The sequence below is a fragment of the Camponotus floridanus genome, unplaced genomic scaffold (genome assembly GCF_003227725.1).
Source record: "Camponotus floridanus strain SB8 unplaced genomic scaffold, Cflo_v7.5 scaffold283, whole genome shotgun sequence".
Lineage (NCBI taxonomy): Eukaryota > Metazoa > Arthropoda > Insecta > Hymenoptera > Formicidae > Camponotus > Camponotus floridanus.
The window spans coordinates 95,751-113,417 of NW_020229418.1; the positions used below are offsets into that span (position 1 = coordinate 95,751).

The 17,667-nt window shown below is 49.5% G+C and overlaps 3 protein-coding genes across 3 annotated transcripts; all 3 read right to left on the reverse strand.

Annotated features, from left to right (window-relative positions):
• Window positions 1–4,460: 4,460 nt before the first annotated feature.
• LOC112638301 lies at window positions 4,461–6,746 on the reverse strand. Its single transcript, XM_025409794.1, has one exon. It carries the CDS (start codon window positions 6,744–6,746, stop codon window positions 4,461–4,463), a length of 2,286 nt encoding a protein of 761 aa, XP_025265579.1.
• A 445-nt stretch (window positions 6,747–7,191) lies between these two features.
• Window positions 7,192–9,402, reverse strand: LOC105258642. Its single transcript, XM_011270011.2, has one exon. It carries the CDS (start codon window positions 9,400–9,402, stop codon window positions 7,192–7,194), a length of 2,211 nt encoding a protein of 736 aa, XP_011268313.2.
• A 1,566-nt stretch (window positions 9,403–10,968) lies between these two features.
• On the reverse strand, window positions 10,969–16,098 carry LOC112638302. Its single transcript, XM_025409795.1, has one exon. It carries the CDS (start codon window positions 16,096–16,098, stop codon window positions 10,969–10,971), a length of 5,130 nt encoding a protein of 1,709 aa, XP_025265580.1.
• Between the last annotated feature and the right edge of the window lie 1,569 nt (window positions 16,099–17,667).

A 17,667-nucleotide genomic window follows, 5' to 3' on the forward strand; every position in this document is an offset into this window, starting at 1 on the left:
TCAAGTGATTGTAGATCTCTCAATGCGTTTGGGATAGATTTCCTTGATCTTCTCCTTGTTGATTGAATTGAAGTTGAAGAAGATTACTCACGGCTGCTGTGAGAGCTTCGAGTTGCTTCGTAACGTCGACCATTGTTCCTCGTGATTCTCCCGAATATCTCACGTAATACAAGTTCAAAATCACTACCGCAGCGCCAGTTCTTGAGGATTTGATTCTAGAGATCGTTCGCGAAGAGGAGATTGTAATAGCCCGAACGTGACTTTACGTAATTAGGTAACTGATTTATTAAGATCCTCAATAATACATGTGATCTGTCGTATGTCCCGGTACGAACTACCTTTTCCGCGGACCGCCTATGTCGCCAACGACATCTAGCGATGACGATTGGCGGTACCCAACAGAATATTTGTATGGAATATAATAGAACTCCTGCCAAAATAATATTAATGTAAATATAAAATCTACACAAAAAGTACAATTTATTATATACTTATTGATAATAAAAGCCTGCTAATTAATGTACACTTTCTTACACTATCTTCTTCGGGAAATATATGTTGTATGGCTCCTACAAGTTCAATAAAACCTGCATTTGAAATTCTGAAAATAAAGAAATATAGAAAAAGAATACAAATATTCTAAAAATGAGACAACGTGAAGCAATTTAAGGAAAAATAACTATAGAAAGATTAATTTAAAATCAATGATAAATAGGCTTACTTTTCAGATTTATTTAATTCATCCTCAATAATAATTTCTGTTAATTTAATTCTATCTTTATCCAGTTTTAAATAAGGAACTTGCTTCGCCAGTTGCAATGTACATCTACCTGTAGCTGACTTATTTAAAAGAAGTCGAAGTTGCTGCAAAGAAAGATTCAAGTCTTGGAAAACGAACCTAATTTTTTTATATTCACAAAAAACATGGCAAAAATACTATCTATAGCATTAAATTATTGATAACTTACCTCGCCACGTGTCACATTAGGATTATTACTCTCTCGATTCCTTTTTTTTGAAGAGATATTTTTTGAGGTTTCTTCTAATGATAAACCTCTCTTTTCTCTTTCTCTCTTCTGAAGTATCCTGCACAAATTAAATATTTAAAAATAGAAATTTTTCATAGATTTTTTTAAAAATAATGTTAAGTATCAAAATATCTTACTGGTTGAGGTGAAAGAGAAATAGTGATATCATTTATATCATTATTGCGTACTGTAACATCATTATTACTATTCTGAAAAAAAAGGAAAAATTAAAAACAGATAAATTAAAAGATTTTTAATTATAGATTTTTAATTACATGAATTTTTTTCTTTTATACTTCACATCAAAATAAATTAACTTTTTCGCATGTCATATTCATATTTGATAAGCCAAATTAAAACTTATTGAAAATTTTATTTTAAATTTGTACATTGATAAGCAATTATAAATCTTTATCAAATTTTATTTTCAAGCTTTATTTTCTGAAAATATTAGACATGTAAAGTAAATAAAATATATATTTTTATTAAAAAACATTTGCTTATATTTTACTATTAAATAAAAAAAAATATCATGCTATGTAAAAACTAATTCATTTTGACATAATTTAAAAAAAATTCGTTTCATGCTTTTATATCGCGTCATCATCCAATATATTTACAATGAGTAATTAAAATATAAAATTTAAAAATTTTTTTAGTGCCTCAAATTATTGCTTATATATATTGCTTTTTGTAATTATCAGTTACATTAACCAATGATGTATTTCTATTGATACTTCACTTTTTTCTTGTATCAATTTTCTTAAATGTTTGACAAATTTCATTCTATGGGCAGGACTGGAATGAGAGAATCTAATACATCTTTCCATTCAGGTTCTAATAGAATCTGAAGTTCATCAACTTCTACACCATTATCTACAAAATGTGAATATTTAAATATGCAAATAAAATATTTTTTGAGGCCACAACATGATTATCTCTAAAAGAGATGAATATATCAAATAAGTATAGTATATACGTAATTAACTTCTATACATTTTATCAATAATAGTGTTACGTCCAGGCCCGAGCAAGGATGGGCCGAAGGAAGGGCACTTGTATCCCGAGAACAGGTGCCTTAAGGGCAAGTGTCTCGGGTCGAGCGAGCCTGCGGGTGAGCCAAAGATAGGTCAACGACCGCAAGAGTCGATTTTACACTACTTCTGGTCCAAATGCCCGCTTGGCGGTCCCCTTTTCGGTAAAGGAACTTAATCCTTTTTACCCGGGACGGGACCAAGTGCGATTCAGGAGCGTGGGTAATGAGGGGGGGAATTGATTACGTTGGATTTAAAAGAAATAAAATTAATTAAATTTATTGTACATTATAAAAGGATAAAATTTACATCAACATTTTAATTAGTTATTACTCTAGCACAATATTAAGTGTGATTGTTTGTATGTTTGTGGGTACATTAAGCGTGATTGTGTGTGTATGTGAGACGGAGGGAGTGGGAGGAACTTTGAAGATAAAAGAAAAGACTTACTATTTGCGAAAGGCGATTGCAAGTGGAGAATATAGTCGTAATGGCTGCTGGGTCCCCTTTTCGTGTCGAAGACGAGGCGGTGTTATAAGTTGACTCGTTATGTGTATATATGTAGCTGATAGGAACGACCGAATATTCGCACTGCCTCTATATGAAGGTTGATATGTCTCGAAACTTTTGCGTATATGAACGCGTGAGTCAATGAATGAATAATTGATTGACTGAACGAATTTTTCTGACTGAACGAATTTTTCTCCCTGAACGAATTTTTCTCACCAGTGTTGTTCGAAGTTCGCGCTTATATATCGTTTTGGATTACCCTCTCTTAGCGTGAGGAATAAGGGAGGTTGACGAATAGAAATCTTTGTTAGATTTCCATGCCCTCCTCTCTGCCCCTACTTATGAGTATTTTAGTACAAATGTAACAAATCAGAATTTTATTACATTTGTTCGCGAATAGGAGAGCATCTTCCAAAACGGGGGATTTAGGATTCTCAGTATCGCACAAGGGACTGTTACTACCCTCTTGCGATATTCGGTCACTCACGTTTTATGATTAGTTTCCTTTATTTTTTGATTTTATGAGTTTTTAAGAAAATATCGAATTGTTTGATTGAATGCCGCTTTATTTAACCGGATGCTACTTTTATAGCCTGTTAACATCCGGTTGTTATTTTAGGACATGTACTGAGCATCCCGCTTTAATCTAGCTATTATTATCGGCTCTAGAAATCGTGTACGTGTGCACCGGATACGGGAAAGAAAAGAATCGTAACATCCGATATCCGATCACTCGCGTTTTATGATTAGTTTCCTTTATTTTTTTGATTTTATGAGTTTTAAGAAAATATCAAATTTGTTTGACTGAATGCCGCTTTATTTAGCCGGATGCTACTTTTATAGCCCGTTAATATCCGATTGTTATTTTAGGGCATGTACTGAAAATCCTGCTTTAATATAGCTATTATTATCGGCTCTGGAAATCGTGCACGTGTGCACCGGGTACGGGAAAGAAAAGAATCGTGAATTCCCCTGGACGTAACAATAGATATATATTATTAAATGTTCTATATTTTTAAATTTATATCTGAAAATGGATTTTATATTTGATAAAGATTTATAATTATTTGTTGTGCGAAATCGCGGTAGGAAGCAAAGCGAAAGTGAGAGAAGTTTTAGCTTTTCAATTTTATTCTTACTAAGTCTTGGTACAGAAAATAAAAAGAGTCACTATTTATAAATTGTATAACTATTACCTTACGATTGTGACGAACGCGAGGAGAAGACGCGACTATATTTCGCAAAGCGACGAAATACGATCGGGCCGCGAGCAACGGACTCCAGAAGGCAGAGAGAACTTTTGGTTTTTAGAATTGTTTCGAGGAGTAGCGCACTTTTGCTTCGAGATACTAAACTCTAGTGAGCGAGGACGGTCGTGCGAAGAGGTTTATATAGTAACATAGTGCTAGAAATTGCTCGAATATTCTAGTCGTCGAATTTTCTGGTCTGGTTTATTTATTTATCCTTTCCAAAGTTAAATTCGTTGTTGATATTTGTCACTCTCTTCGGGCGACCGTTTGATAAAAACGGCGTTAATTTTAAGCAAAGTGTCGCGCTCGGATTCGCGGAGATTTTTAAGCGCTGCGCGCGCGCGTCGGTCGCCGCCGCTCTGAGCGCGGTTATTACAATTGCGATCACGAAGTGCTCTGCCCACTTTTTGGCAGATTCGTTCAATTTTGAACATTCCGCCCGCCTCGTATGGGAACCGATACGACGAAGACGCTTTCCAATTATTGTCTACGAAGGCACGGTACCATGTGGCGCGCAAGTGGGTGAAGCGTGGTAGAGTTTCCCGATAGTACTGGATCGACAAAGGTAGGTCTACTAATCTTAGTTTTGGTAGAAGACTGATTAATCAACGATTTAATCTACGATTTTTTTTTTTTTTTTACGACTCGCCGTCTTCTCTGGCGCAGGAGCTGACGGGGAGGAGCACTAATTTGGTTACAGGTCGCGTAAAGTTGCCGGCGGAAGTGCGAACGCGGACGACTCGCGTGTGTCCGTCTCCTCCAGGGTAGACGCTCTCGATTCTGGCCAGGGGCCATTTGTTAGGAGGTGATATTTCGCTACGGAGCAGACAAAGGCGGCCGATGCGGACTTCCTCGTCGGCCTTGAACCACTTCGGTCGATGTGTTAGAGAGTGGAGATATTCTTGCGACCATCGATTCCAGAAGCTGTCTCGCATTTGATCAAGCAGCTTCCACCTGGTGAGTAGTGACTTAGGCTCTTCAGTAAGTGATAAAGTCGGGATGGCGTTGAGCGCAGTGCCTACGAGGAAATGGCCAGGGGTCAGCGCCTCTAGGTCTTCTGGGTCGTCCGACATGGCTTGAAGTGGGCGAGAGTTTAGGCAGGATTCAATCTGCGCTAGAAGTGTGGCCATTTCCTCGTAAGTTAATTTGACGTCTCCGATCACACGGCGAAGGTGATGTTTCACCGATTTTACAGCTGCTTCCCAGAGACCGCCGAAGTGAGGAGCCGCTGGCGGATTGAAGCACCACTCGATTCTCTCATCTGCTAGGTGAGTGCGGATGTGCCGTCCTTCCTTGCTGCTGGCGAAAAAAAGCGCTCGGAGCTCGTTATCGGCGCCTACAAAGTTAGTCCCGCGGTCACTGTAGAGGACTTTACATAGGCCGCGACGACTGATGAACCGACGTAGAGCGGCCAAGAAGGCATTGGAGGTGTAGTCAGAAGCGACATCAAGGTGGACTGCGCGGCAGCTAAGACAGACAAAAATTACGAGGAATGACTTATATGCACGATGACCTCGGCTCTTGGAGGTGCGTAACCAAACAGGTCCAGCGTAGTCGACGCCAGTGTGCAGAAACGGCCGTGAGGGTATGACTCTGGCGGCAGGCAAGTTACCCATTGGTGGTTGAGGGGTAGCCGCCCGCCATCGCACGCACGGCAGACAGCGATGAATAAAGCTCTTCACTAAAGCTCTCCCGCGTAACACCCAGTACTCCTGGCGCAGTGCGGCCAGGGTAAGCTGCACTCCTCCATGCAGTGTCCGCAGGTGGGTGGCCTTGATCAGCAGCTGCGTTAGGTGGGAGGCGCTTGGAAGTAAGGTCGGATGCTTCGCCTCGCGTGTCATCGCAGCATTGCTCAGCCGCCCGCCGACGCGAAGAATACCCTTGCTGTCTAGAAAAGGTCCTAGCTTGGCTAGCGTGCTTTTTTTCGGAAGTGGAGCGGCTTTGTGCACGAACTTTAACTCCTTCTTAAAGTTGATCGCTTGGACCACCCGAATCCAGCCAGCCAACGCCTCATCCAGTTCGGAAGGTAGCAGTACGGGCGCTGGGAGGTTGCTACTGCCTCCCGGCTCAATGCCCTTGGTCTTCCTAAGGCGTAACCAACGGCGGCACCAGGCGGTGATCCTCAATAGGTGGTGTAGCTCGGAGTATTGCGTTAGAAGCTCCGGTTCATCGATCGAATCATCGGCTGCAGTAGTTTGGTGTACGCCGAGACGCCGCTCAGGCAGGTCGACGTCGTGGGTGCTGAGAGGGCCGAGCGGCCATTGTTCCGGATCTCCTTGCAACCAGCGTGGGCCGTTCCACCAGAGTGGATGGCCTTTCAGCTCCGAGGGAGACAGGCCTCGGGAAGCACAGTCGGCTGGGTTGTCTACTCCAGGAGTGTGATGCCATGCGACGTCGGGTAACGTGGTCTGAATCTCGCTGACCCTGTTAGCCACGTAGGTCTTCCAGGATGCTGGGTGGTCTCGGATCCATCCTAAGACGACGGTTGAGTCGGTCCACAAATGTGTCGGAGTGGCCAAGGCGTCCAGAGCAAGTCGGATGTGCACGACGAGCCGTGTCAGCAAGGTAGCGGCGCACAACTCCAACCGAGGTAAGCTAACCTGCTTAAGAGGAGCGACTTTAGTTTTAGCTGAGAGAAGAGATACCTGGACTTGATTGTCTTTGTCTCGTGTTAGCAGGTATACTACTGCGGCGAAAGCCTTCTCCGAGGCGTCGGCAAAGCCATGAATTTCCGGATTACTGTCAGTCGGCTCAGACTTTAACCAGCGAGGAATCCGGATGTTTCCTAGGTGTGGGAGCTCCGACTGCCAGCCTCTCCATTGATGGGCGTCATCCTCGGGTAACGGGTCATCCCACTCGACGCCTCGCAACCAGGCGGCTTGGATCCAGATTTTTCCCCCCGTACCGTCACGGGGGAAAGCCATCCCAACGGGTCAAACAACCTGGCTGTCAAGGAGAGGACTGTGCGTTTTCAGAGGACGTCCGGCTGAGTAAACGCGGCTGAAAAGGCAAAGGAGTCCTCGTGAGGATGCCAAAGCAAGCCCAGAGTCGAGTGACTTTCCCCGGGTTGCCACCACCGAGGTTCACGTAGCAGCCGATCCTCGCAGGGTACGTCGCTGAGTAGAGCGGCATCGTTGGCGGACCATTTTTTAAGCGGTAAACCGCCCGCCCTGCAGATTCCGGTCAGCTGTCGGAGAAGTTCCTTGGCTTCTTTGATCATAGACGTGCCCGTGAGGACGTCGTCCATATAAATATCCTTGAAAAGGGCAGTGGCTCCGAGCGGATAGCTCGACTTCTCATCGTGGGCAAGCTGGTGCAGCGTGCGGATCGCCAGAAATGGTGCGCAGGAGAGTCCGTAAGTTACCGTTTTTAATTGGTACTCCTGGATGTTTTTCTCAGGGCTTGATCGCCACAGTATTCTTTGCAGATCTCTGTCTTGATGATGGACTTCGATCTGCCGGTACATCTTTTCAACGTCCGTAGCGATGGACGGAGCACGTCAGCTAAAGTCGGCAGCAGGTTGGGTCCGCAGTGAAGATGTTGATTGAGAGAAGAGCCAGTTGTCACGATCGCGGAGCCATTAAAGACTACGCGGAGCTTGGTCGTGACGATAGATTCCCGCAGGACCCCGTGATGAGGTAAATAGCAGACTGTCGTGCCGTCCGCTGGAGCTTGTACCGGCAGCATGTGGTCGAGCTCCATGTACTGCTGCATAAATTCTCGATAAAGAGAGTAGAAGGCGGGATCCTTAACGAAGCGAATTTCCATTCGTTTCAGAGCGCGAAGAGCTATGCGATGAGTTCCGGAGAGATTGGGCATTGATGTTGTTAGAGGCAGCCGAACAACATACCGACCGTCGGGCTTCCGAAAGTGAGTGCGGACGTAGTGGTCCTCGCACTCGACCTCAGCCTTGGAGAGAGCAGATGTAGCTGATGGAAGCTCCTCCTGTTCCCACAGGCGTCGCACCATCGCGGAGAGGTCGTCATCCACTTGACATTGGTGAGAGCGCATTGTTGTGGGGGAAGGTCCGCTTTCGGCTGCGCCGGAAAGTATCCATCCTAATTTTGTGTTTTGAACTACAGGTTCGTGACGAGTACCCTTCCGTAGGCCAGGCAAGAGGATTTCGCCATAAACGTCGGCGCCTAGGATGAGATCTACTGGATCCTCAGCACTGTAGTCAGGATCGGCGAGTAGTACTCCTTGGAGGTGCGGCCAAGTCCTGGAGCCGAGCGTGCTTGCGCCGGAGTAGGCAGTGAGTTGGCGCGGAAGAACCAGAGCGGTTAGTTGGATCGTAGGACCCTCACTCCGAGGAGCCATGGTGAGCGTGACTCGACTCCGCGATGTGCTTGTCTTCTGGCCGCCGACTCCGTACACGGCGACCCTTACCGGAGAGCGCGGTAGATTTAACTTTCCCACAAGACGATGAGAAATAATAGACGATTCGGAGCCTTGGTCGAGTAGGGCACGAGCGGGGTGCCAATTACCGTATCGATCGGCTACGCGAACGCGCGCGGTTGCCAGAAGAACGGAGGAGAGAGTTCCGGTTTTTCGCAGGGCTACGTTCGTGCTAGTAGCGGTATCGCTTTCCCGGAACGCGTCGTGCAAGGAAGTATGGTGCCGATTTCCACACGCGGTGCAGTTTTTTTTCGAGCAGCAATCTTCCACCTTGTGGCGCCCGAGACAGTTGATGCACAAGTTATTGTTCTCAATGTGCTGCTTGCGATCGGATGCGGTTTTCTTCTTGTAGGAGTCGCATAACATGACAAAATGGTCTTTTTGACATAGAGAACACCGTCCGCGTAGTACCTCCGGCTTCGCCTCCTGCTTTCGCGCGTGATGGCTCCGCGTCGTCTTCGGTTCTGACTTTGAGGGCGTACGATCAGCCTTATTAACCGGCGACATCGACTCGAGAGTGTGCAACCGTCGCTCGAGAAATTGTTCGAGAACCTTGTACGAAGGAGGTTCTACCGAGTCACTAATGGAGTTTTCCCACTCCCGACGGGAGCGGGTGTCGAGCAACTCGACCGCGAGGTAAACGAACAAATCTTCGCAGCTTGAGATCGGCCGATTTATGCTTTCGAGCGAGCTGACTACCGACTTTACTCCGTGGAATACCTTGCGTAATTCCGCTGCCGATTCGTTTTTTATCTTTTGAAGCGCGAAGAAATTCGAGAAGTAGGCACGCACTAGGAGTCTCTTATTTTCATAGTACGCGCTTAGCGTTTCCCAGGCTCTAGTAAAATTCTCGGACGTTGTAGATAGATCGCGGATCAATAATTCGGCTTCGCCCTTCAAACAGGTTTTCAAATAATGCAATTTTTCTACTTGCGTTATAGAGGCATCCCTTTCAATAATGGAGTTGAAGAGATCCCTGAAGGCTGTCTTCGTACTTCCCTGAGAAATGCGGCAGCTGGATCCGCGGCAGCGTAGTGCGAGGAGGGTGGGATGGCAAGGAGTCGACTCCCGCCGCTGCTTTCGCTTCCCTTTTGTTAAATCCCTGGAGGAGTTCCAGGAGAGCGCCCTTTTGCTGCAGGTAGGCTTCCTCGGCCAGAAAAGGTAAGTCCTGCTTGTAATACTCATGGTCTAGAAGCGCATCTCGGTGAGGAAAGAGCTCATCGTCCTGTTGATCGAACTTGCTCTACTTTTTTTCCAGGCCCTGCAGGCAAGCCTCGACGACCCCTTGAGTGATTTTTGCAGTCCCAATTTTACGGAGATTCTCGCCAGTGCGAGCGATCTTTCCGAAAAGATTTAATTGAGCGTCCGCTAATTTCACTATCTCGACACTCATAGTCACTTGCTTCCCTTTCAAGCGGTAAACTCCGAAACACAGAGGAAGCACACGCGAAGACCGGATCACGCACTGCACAAGCACGACACACCCGGAAGAGAATCCGGCTCGAAGGACCAAAAAATGTGCGAGATCGCGGTAGGAAGCAAAACGAAAGTGAGAGAAGTTTTAGTGTTCGCGAATGACTTAGCCGTGGAGACAGGCGCGACGATATATGACGACAATGAAGACACCACAACTTCTTGCAACAAAGACGAGCCACGACACGTATATTTTTTGTTCCTTTTATAAATTTTTTATTTCTAACACCACACAATTAGAGAAATAAAGTTTACACAAAATATATATTTGATTACAGACACTGAAGTGAAGCGAGAATAACGAAAAGTCCGAGTGAGTAAGCGGTCGTATACAATAAGCGGTTTTTTAGCGAAGCGGTTGTACTGAGAAAGCGGTTGTGCGAAAAGTGCGAGACTTCGGCTTGCCCTCGCGCTGGGCCCATTATATACCGAGCGGATTTTGGGCCCCGTTGCGACGTGGCCCAATTAACTTTAAAATTTGGCGGTGACCTCATGGCGCCGCACATAATTGGCCGCCGATGAGGTCAGGAGATAGGCGGTTAACATTTGTCATGCGTACAACTTTTTCCGATCAGCTGATTGGTGATCAGCTGATCGTGACGTACGGGCGCGCATGCCCGTTCGTTGCGCGGATTTCGGCGACAGTTGACAATGTTATTGTCAACTGTTGTCACTGAGCGGTTTTGTGCGGCGCAAAAAAAGGAGAGATGACTTGAACGGTTGGCTTTTTGTCAACAATCGATTTTTCGAGAAGTTTCTCGCCGCCCGTTAAATTCGAATTCTCGGGATTATAATAGAAAATGCGGATTTCACTGGTACGCGAATTTTTCCGCATATGCATTTCGAACATCCCGCCCGCCTCGTCAGTACGTGACGAAATTTGTTGGTGTGCGCGGTTATGGGCAGGTGTCGCGTACTGTTCTAGTGGCGAGCCATGGATCGCGATCAATCAATGGAATGTGTGACGTCATGCAGGAGCACGTGTTGTGCAGTTCGAGCGAATCCGTTGAGAAAATGAGTAGTGCGGTGATGAAGTGAGAATATGCAGTGAATGTGATGAACTGAGTGTAAGGTGTTTGCGTGAATGTAGTGACGCTCGAGTGACAATGAATGATGAACAACTTAAATGATGTGAAGTGATGAGCGACGGTGAAAAAAGAGGAAGGAATGATAGTGCGGTCACATGTGATTAAGCGGTGGTCACGCGCGGTATGATTATCGGCGTTCTCGCGGTACAGGTAAGTAATAATGAAAAAAAAAAAAAATGATTTTTCTCGCTCACGAAACCGGAGTTGTTGGTGCTGCGGTGTCGGCCCCCGGCAGGAGGACGATTTTCGCGAGTGGCCGAGTGAACTTCGACGTCGCCGTGCGGAGGGTGACCACGCGGGTGATTCCATCGTCTCCGGGGTGCAGTGCCGTGATGCGGGCGAGCGGCCATCTGGTCGGGGGTGTGATTTCGGACCGGAGTAGGCACAAGTCGCCGATGCTGGGGCCGGTCTCATCCCTGGTCCATTTCGGTCTTGCGGCCAGGGTGCCCAGGTATTCGCGCGACCACCGTTCCCAGAAGTGGTCGCGCATCTTCTGGAGAAGTCGCCACCGGGAGAGTGCAGTGTCCTTCTCGGCGGTGAAGGGCGGTTCTGGGACGGCCAGAAGGGGCGCTCCGATCAGGAAGTGCCCGGGTGTGAGTGCCGTCACGTCGTCGGGGTCGTCCGTCAGCGGCTGTAACGGGCGTGAATTCAGGCACGCCTCCACCTGAGCGAGGAGCGTCGCCATCTCCTCGTAGGTGAGGGTGGCCTCGCCGATGACCCTGCGGAGATGGTGCTTCGTGGATTTTACGGCTGCCTCCCAGAGTCCGCCGAAGTGTGGAGCTGCCGGGGGGTTGAATCTCCATCTCACGCCGTCGGAGGTTGTAGCGAGAGCTATCCGACGGCCGTCGGAGGAGGAAGCGCGAAACAGTTTTCGTAGCTCTCGATCCGCCCCGACGAAGTTCGTGCCGCAGTCGGAGAAGATTTCATGGCAGAGGCCTCGCCGGGAGACGAAGCGGCGGAAGGCGGCCAGGAATGCCTCTGCCGAGTAGTCAGTGACTGCCTCGAGGTGAACGGCCTTGGTACTGAGGCAGACAAAGACTGACATGAAGCCCTTGCTCGCCTTGTGGCCTCGCCCCTTGCTGGTCCGGATGAAGATCAAGCCGGCGTAGTCGACTCCGGTGCGCAGGAACGGGCGTGCAGGAGTCACTCGCTCTCGGGGGAGATTGCCCATCATCGGTTGTGGAGCGGCGGCTTTCCATCGCGTGCAGGTGACGCATCGGTGGATGACCCGTTTAACGACCGCTCGACCACGCAGGATCCAGACCCGTTGGCGCAGCAACCCGAGGGTGAGCTGCACTCCTCCGTGCAGGGTTCGCCGGTGACAGGAATCGACCATCAGGTGAGTCAGCCTGGATTCCGGCGGAATTATAATGGGATGCCGCTCGTCGTGAGACAGCATGGCGTGTTTCAGTCGTCCTCCGACACGCATCACTCCGCTGTCATCGATGAACGGATTCAGACTCGTGAGCGGACTCCGCGGTGGCAAGGCACGTTCTTTGCGTAGTGCGTCGAATTCATCGTGGAAGTGCAGTGCCTGAGTGGTGTGAATCCAGCGAGTGAGTGCGGTTTCGATTTCGCAAGCTTCGAGTGATCGTGCGGTATCAGTGGTGCCGCGAGGTCTCCGGGTGCCGTTTCGTCGCCATCGAAGACACCAGGCGGTCACTCTGAGGAGCCGGTGCAGCGATGAGAACCGGAGAAGGAAGGCCGACTCAGAAACGTCCTTGACGGCAGCCGCCAGTGAGGCGACGGCTCTACGCTCCGGCAAGTCAGCGTCCAGCAGGGCGCCATCGTCACTTGGCCACCTCGCCTCGTCCTCTAGGAGCCAGGATGGTCCGGTCCACCAGAGAAGATGATCGACCAGGTCGTCAGGCAGGATGCCTCGGGAGGCGCAGTCAGCCGGGTTGTCCCTTTCCGGCACGTGTCGCCATCGGGCTTCGGGCAGTTGCTCTTGGATCAGAGACACCCTGTTGGCCACGTAGGTCTTCCAGCGGGAGGCGTGACCGTGAATCCAATGAAGTGTGACCTTGGAATCTGACCAGAGGAAGACGGGGGCTGCGGACAGACTCAATAAAGTGCGCGTGTGAGCAACGAGGTTCGTTAAGAGGGCGGCAGCGCACAACTCGAGTCGCGGCAAGGACACGGGCTTCACGGGGGCGACCTTGCCCTTCGCGTTGAGCAAGTGGATCGTGGTGCCCTTTTGAGTGGAGGAGCGGAGGTACACCACGGCGGCGTATCCTCGCTCCGATGCGTCGGCGAATCCGTGGAGGTCAACATGTGAGTGCGAACCGTCGCTGCCGAGCCAACGAGATACCCTTATCTCGTTGAGGCGTGGGAGTTGAGTGAGCAGGCTCTTCCAAGCAAGTGCGTCCGTTGATGGAAGAGGAGCATCCCAGTCTAACTTCTGGAGCCAGGCGGACTGGATTAAGATTTTTGCTCGCATCGTGACCAGAGTGAGCCAGCCCAGCGGGTCGAACATTCGAGCGGTCTCAGACAGCACGCGTCGTTTAGTGAGTTCATCGAAGTGACGCGCCTGTTGTGAAAAGGTGAAGTGGTCACCGGCCGGATGCCAGTGAAGACCTAGCGTGGTGTGGCTTTCGTGAAACCACGAGTGAGGTGAGTGGGTGAGCCGGTGCTCGTGCGGAACGCCGTCCAGGATGCGGAGGTCGTTCGTCGCCCACTTCCGAAGCGGAAACCCGCCCGCCATGCAGAGGCCGCGGAGCTCTCGCTGGGCTAAAGTGGCTTCCGAAAGGGTGCCGGCGCCGGTCACGATGTCGTCCACGTAGGTATCGTGGCGCAGCGCGGCAGCTCCCCGCGGGAAACGTGTACCCTCGTCATCGGCGAGCTGGTGCAAGGTCCGTATGGCAAGGAACGGCGCGCACGCCAAGCCATACGTGACCGTTTGTAGGCGGTATTCGCGGATGTCGTCGGCGGCACTGTGCCGCCACAGTATCCGCTGATGATCGCGGTCGTCCTGGTGGATGAGGATTTGGCGGTACATCTTCTCGATGTCCGCCACGAAGACATAGTGGTGCCAGCGCCAACGAAGCAGCACGTCCGCGAGAGCTGGCAAGAGGTTGGCTCCCGTCAGTAGGCTGGCGTTCAGTGAGGTGCCCAAGGTTGTGAGCTGAGAGCCGTTGAATACAACCCTGAGCTTCGTAGTGGTGCTCGTCTCTCGCAACACTCCGTGATGCGGTAAGTAGCACCGTGCGGTATCTTCTCGTTGTGATGATGAAGTTACAGCTTCCATGTGTTGCAGGTCCTCGAAGTCCTTCATGAAGCTGCGGTAGAGGTTGCCGAATCGAGCGTCCTTCTCGCAGCGGCGCTCCATGGCGTGGAGCAAACGCTCGGCCGGCCGGCGGGTTTCTGGCAGAGAGGGTGCAGTTCCGGCGAAGGGAAGCCTCACCATGTACCGCCCGGCGTTAGTGCGTGAGTGCTCGCGGGCGAAGATGTCTTCGCATCTTTTCTCCTCAGGAGTGAGCGCGACGGGAGCGACAGGTTCCTTTTCCTGCTCCCAGAAGAGCTTCACGAGATCGTTCAGCTCGTGATCGACCGTACATTGATGGGCGGTGTGGCCGGCTTGTGTCGTGGCTCGATGACCGCCCGACAAGATCCATCCGAGTGAGGTCCTTTGCGCTATTGGCTCGTCCTTACGTCCTTTGCGGAGCCCATCCTGGAGGATGGCGGAGTAAGCGTCCGCGCCGAGCAATATCTCGATCGGATCTCGGTCTAGGTATTGTGGATCGGCTAGCGGGAGGCCGCGTAGGTGAGGCCAGGTGATGCCGGATCGCACGACGGGCCCCTGGTACGTCGAGAGACGCGGGAGAACGTACGCCTGCACCGGGAATGCTGCTCCAGTGATTGGGGAAGACAGCGTCATTGACAGCCGTCCGCGAGTTGCTCCGGTTGCTCCTCCGATCCCGGCTATCTTCATCGAGGAGCGGTCCTGCGGCAGACGCAACCGCTGGGCCAGAGCCTCCGTGACCAGAGAGACCTCGGACCCTTGGTCAATAAGCGCTCGAACGTCGTGCGGTCTCCCCAGATGGTCCTTGATGGTGACCCGAGCGGTGGCGAGAAGGATCGCCTTGCGGTCCGACGCGAAGTGCGTGGCGGACAACGAAGCTGCTCCGTCGGCTTGCGAGTACGCGTCGTGCAGCATAGTGTAGTGTCGTGCCTTACATGTGAAGCACGTTTTCGTCGATTGGCATTTCGCTAGGAAGTGGCAGTTCCCGAGGCAGTTGAAGCAGAGCTTGTGCGCCTCCACCAGGGTTTTCCGTTCGGTCGCGGTCTTGGCCTTAAACGTCGCGCACTGCATAACGGAATGTTTCTCTTTGCAGACGGCGCAAACTGAGGAGTCCGAAGCGCGCTTCACGAAGTGTGACTTCGCGGACCGGGAAGCTTCTCCGGATTTCGCGACGGTGGCTGGCTGCACGGCGTTCAGTGTCAGGATTTGCTTCGCGATGAAGTCCATAAGCACGTCGTTACTTGGCGGGTCGACGGAGTCGCGGATGGAGGACTCCCATTGCATCCGGGTTTGCGCATCGAATCGCTCGATAAGTAAGTAGTTAAAGAGGTCCATTCCGTGCGTGTCTATTGGCCTGGCAATGCTCTCCTGAGCATTAATGGCAGTGGTGGCTGCATTATAAACGCGGCTAAGCTCGTCGGCAGTCGCGGCTTTCATTCTTGCCACGGCGTTGAAAGCGGCGAAGTTGGCGCGAATGAGTTCCCGCTTGTTCTCATAATGTGAGCTGAGGATGGACCAGGCTCGCTCGTAATTGCCCCCGACGATTGGCAACGATCTAATTAGCTTTTCCGCAGGACCCTGCAAGCTCGTGCGGAGATAGTGCAGCTTTTCCACGTCGGAGATGGACGCATTGCTGCCGACGATGGACTGAAAGATGTCGCGAAACGCGGGCCAATCTCCGTATGCCCCAGAGAACGACTGGAGCTTGATCCGCGGCAACGAAGTTTTGAGCGTCTGCTCTTGGCGCTCGGTCTTGGGCGTGATCGACGCCTCGTCTTTGAGACTGTTCGCGTATTCGACAAGTATGCTTCGCTGAGACACGTAAGTTGATTCCGCGATATCGATAAAGTCTGCCTTAGCGTACTCACTCTCGAGATATTTATCTTTCAGAGTTGTCCTGATGAGGTCATGATGAGCCTCAAATTTGGTCCACAGCGTGTCGAGGATGCGGAGGCGAGCCTGGACTGCTTCGGCCGTGATGCTCGAGACGCCCATCTTGCGCAGATTGTCCACGGAGCGGGACATTCGCCCGTGGAAGTCGTTTTGCGCTTCCAACAACGCCTTCAAATCGGCACTCATCGTAACTGTTTCTTTTTGCACAGGTTCGCGCACTAAATGTCACGAGAACGTCACTCACGAACTGCGGATGCGGATGGCGAATCCGGCTCGAAGGACCAGAAAATGTTCGCGAATGACTTAGCCGTGGAGACAGGCGCGACGATATATGACGACAATGAAGACACCACAACTTCTTGCAACAAAGACGAGCCACGACACGTATATTTTTTGTTCCTTTTATAAATTTTTTATTTCTAACACCACACAATTAGAGAAATAAAGTTTACACAAAATATATATTTGATTACAGACACTGAAGTGAAGCGAGAATAACGAAAAGTCCGAGTGAGTAAGCGGTCGTATACAATAAGCGGTTTTTTAGCGAAGCGGTTGTACTGAGAAAGCGGTTGTGCGAAAAGTGCGAGACTTCGGCTTGCCCTCGCGCTGGGCCCATTATATACCGAGCGGATTTTGGGCCCCGTTGCGACGTGGCCCAATTAACTTTAAAATTTGGCGGTGACCTCATGGCGCCGCACATAATTGGCCGCCGATGAGGTCAGGAGATAGGCGGTTAACATTTGTCATGCGTACAACTTTTTCCGATCAGCTGATTGGTGATCAGCTGATCGTGACGTACGGGCGCGCATGCCCGTTCGTTGCGCGGATTTCGGCGACAGTTGACAATGTTACAGTTGACAGTTGACAATGTTATTGTCAACTGTTGTCACTGAGCGGTTTTGTGCGGCGCAAAAAAAGGAGAGATGACTTGAACGGTTGGCTTTTTGTCAACAATCGATTTTTCGAGAAGTTTCTCGCCGCCCGTTAAATTCGAATTCTCGGGATTACAATAGAAAATGCGGATTTCATTGGTACGCGAATGTTTCCGCATATGCATTTCGAACATTTAGCTTTTCAATTTTATTCTTACTAAGTCTTGGTACAGAAAATAAAAAGAGTCACTATTTATAAATTGTATAACTATTACCTTACGATTGTGATAACGCGAGGAGAAGACTCGACTATATTTCGCAAAGCGACGAAATACGATCGGGCCGCGAGCAACGGACTCCAGAAGGCAGAGAGAACTTCTGGTTTTTAGAATTGTTTCGAGGAGTAGCGCACTTTTGCTTCGAGATACTAAACTCTAGTGAGCGAGGACGGTCGTGCGAAGAGGTTTATATAGTAACATAGTGCTAGAAATTGCTCGAATATTCTAGTCGTCGAATTTTCTGGTCTGGTTTATTTATTTATCCTTTCCAAAGTTAAATTCGTTGTTGATATTTGTCACTCTCTTCGGGCGACCGTTTGATAAAAACGGCGTTAATTTTAAGCAAAGTGTCGCGCTCGGATTCGCGGAGATTTTTAAGCGCTGCGCGCGCGCGTCGGTCGCCGCCGCTCTGAGCGCGGTTATTACAATTGCGATCACGAAATGCTCTGCCCACTTTTTGGCAGATTCGTTCAATTTTGAACATTTGTCGATATACGAGAAATAGAGAATACAGAACAAATTTTTGGAAATTTTTTATTAACATAATAGGTTAAATATGTATAATATATAACAAATAAGGTATATAAAATATATATAATTTC

Bases quoted from the DNA above. Each gene is read 5' to 3' on its own strand.
- LOC105258642 (XM_011270011.2), bottom strand. From the start codon at position 9,402: ATGAGTATTACAAGCAGGACTTACCTTTTCTGGCCGAGGAAGCCTACC.
- LOC112638302 (XM_025409795.1), bottom strand. From the start codon at position 16,098: ATGAGTGCCGATTTGAAGGCGTTGTTGGAAGCGCAAAACGACTTCCAC.
- LOC112638301 (XM_025409794.1), bottom strand. From the start codon at position 6,746: ATGGCTTTCCCCCGTGACGGTACGGGGGGAAAAATCTGGATCCAAGCC.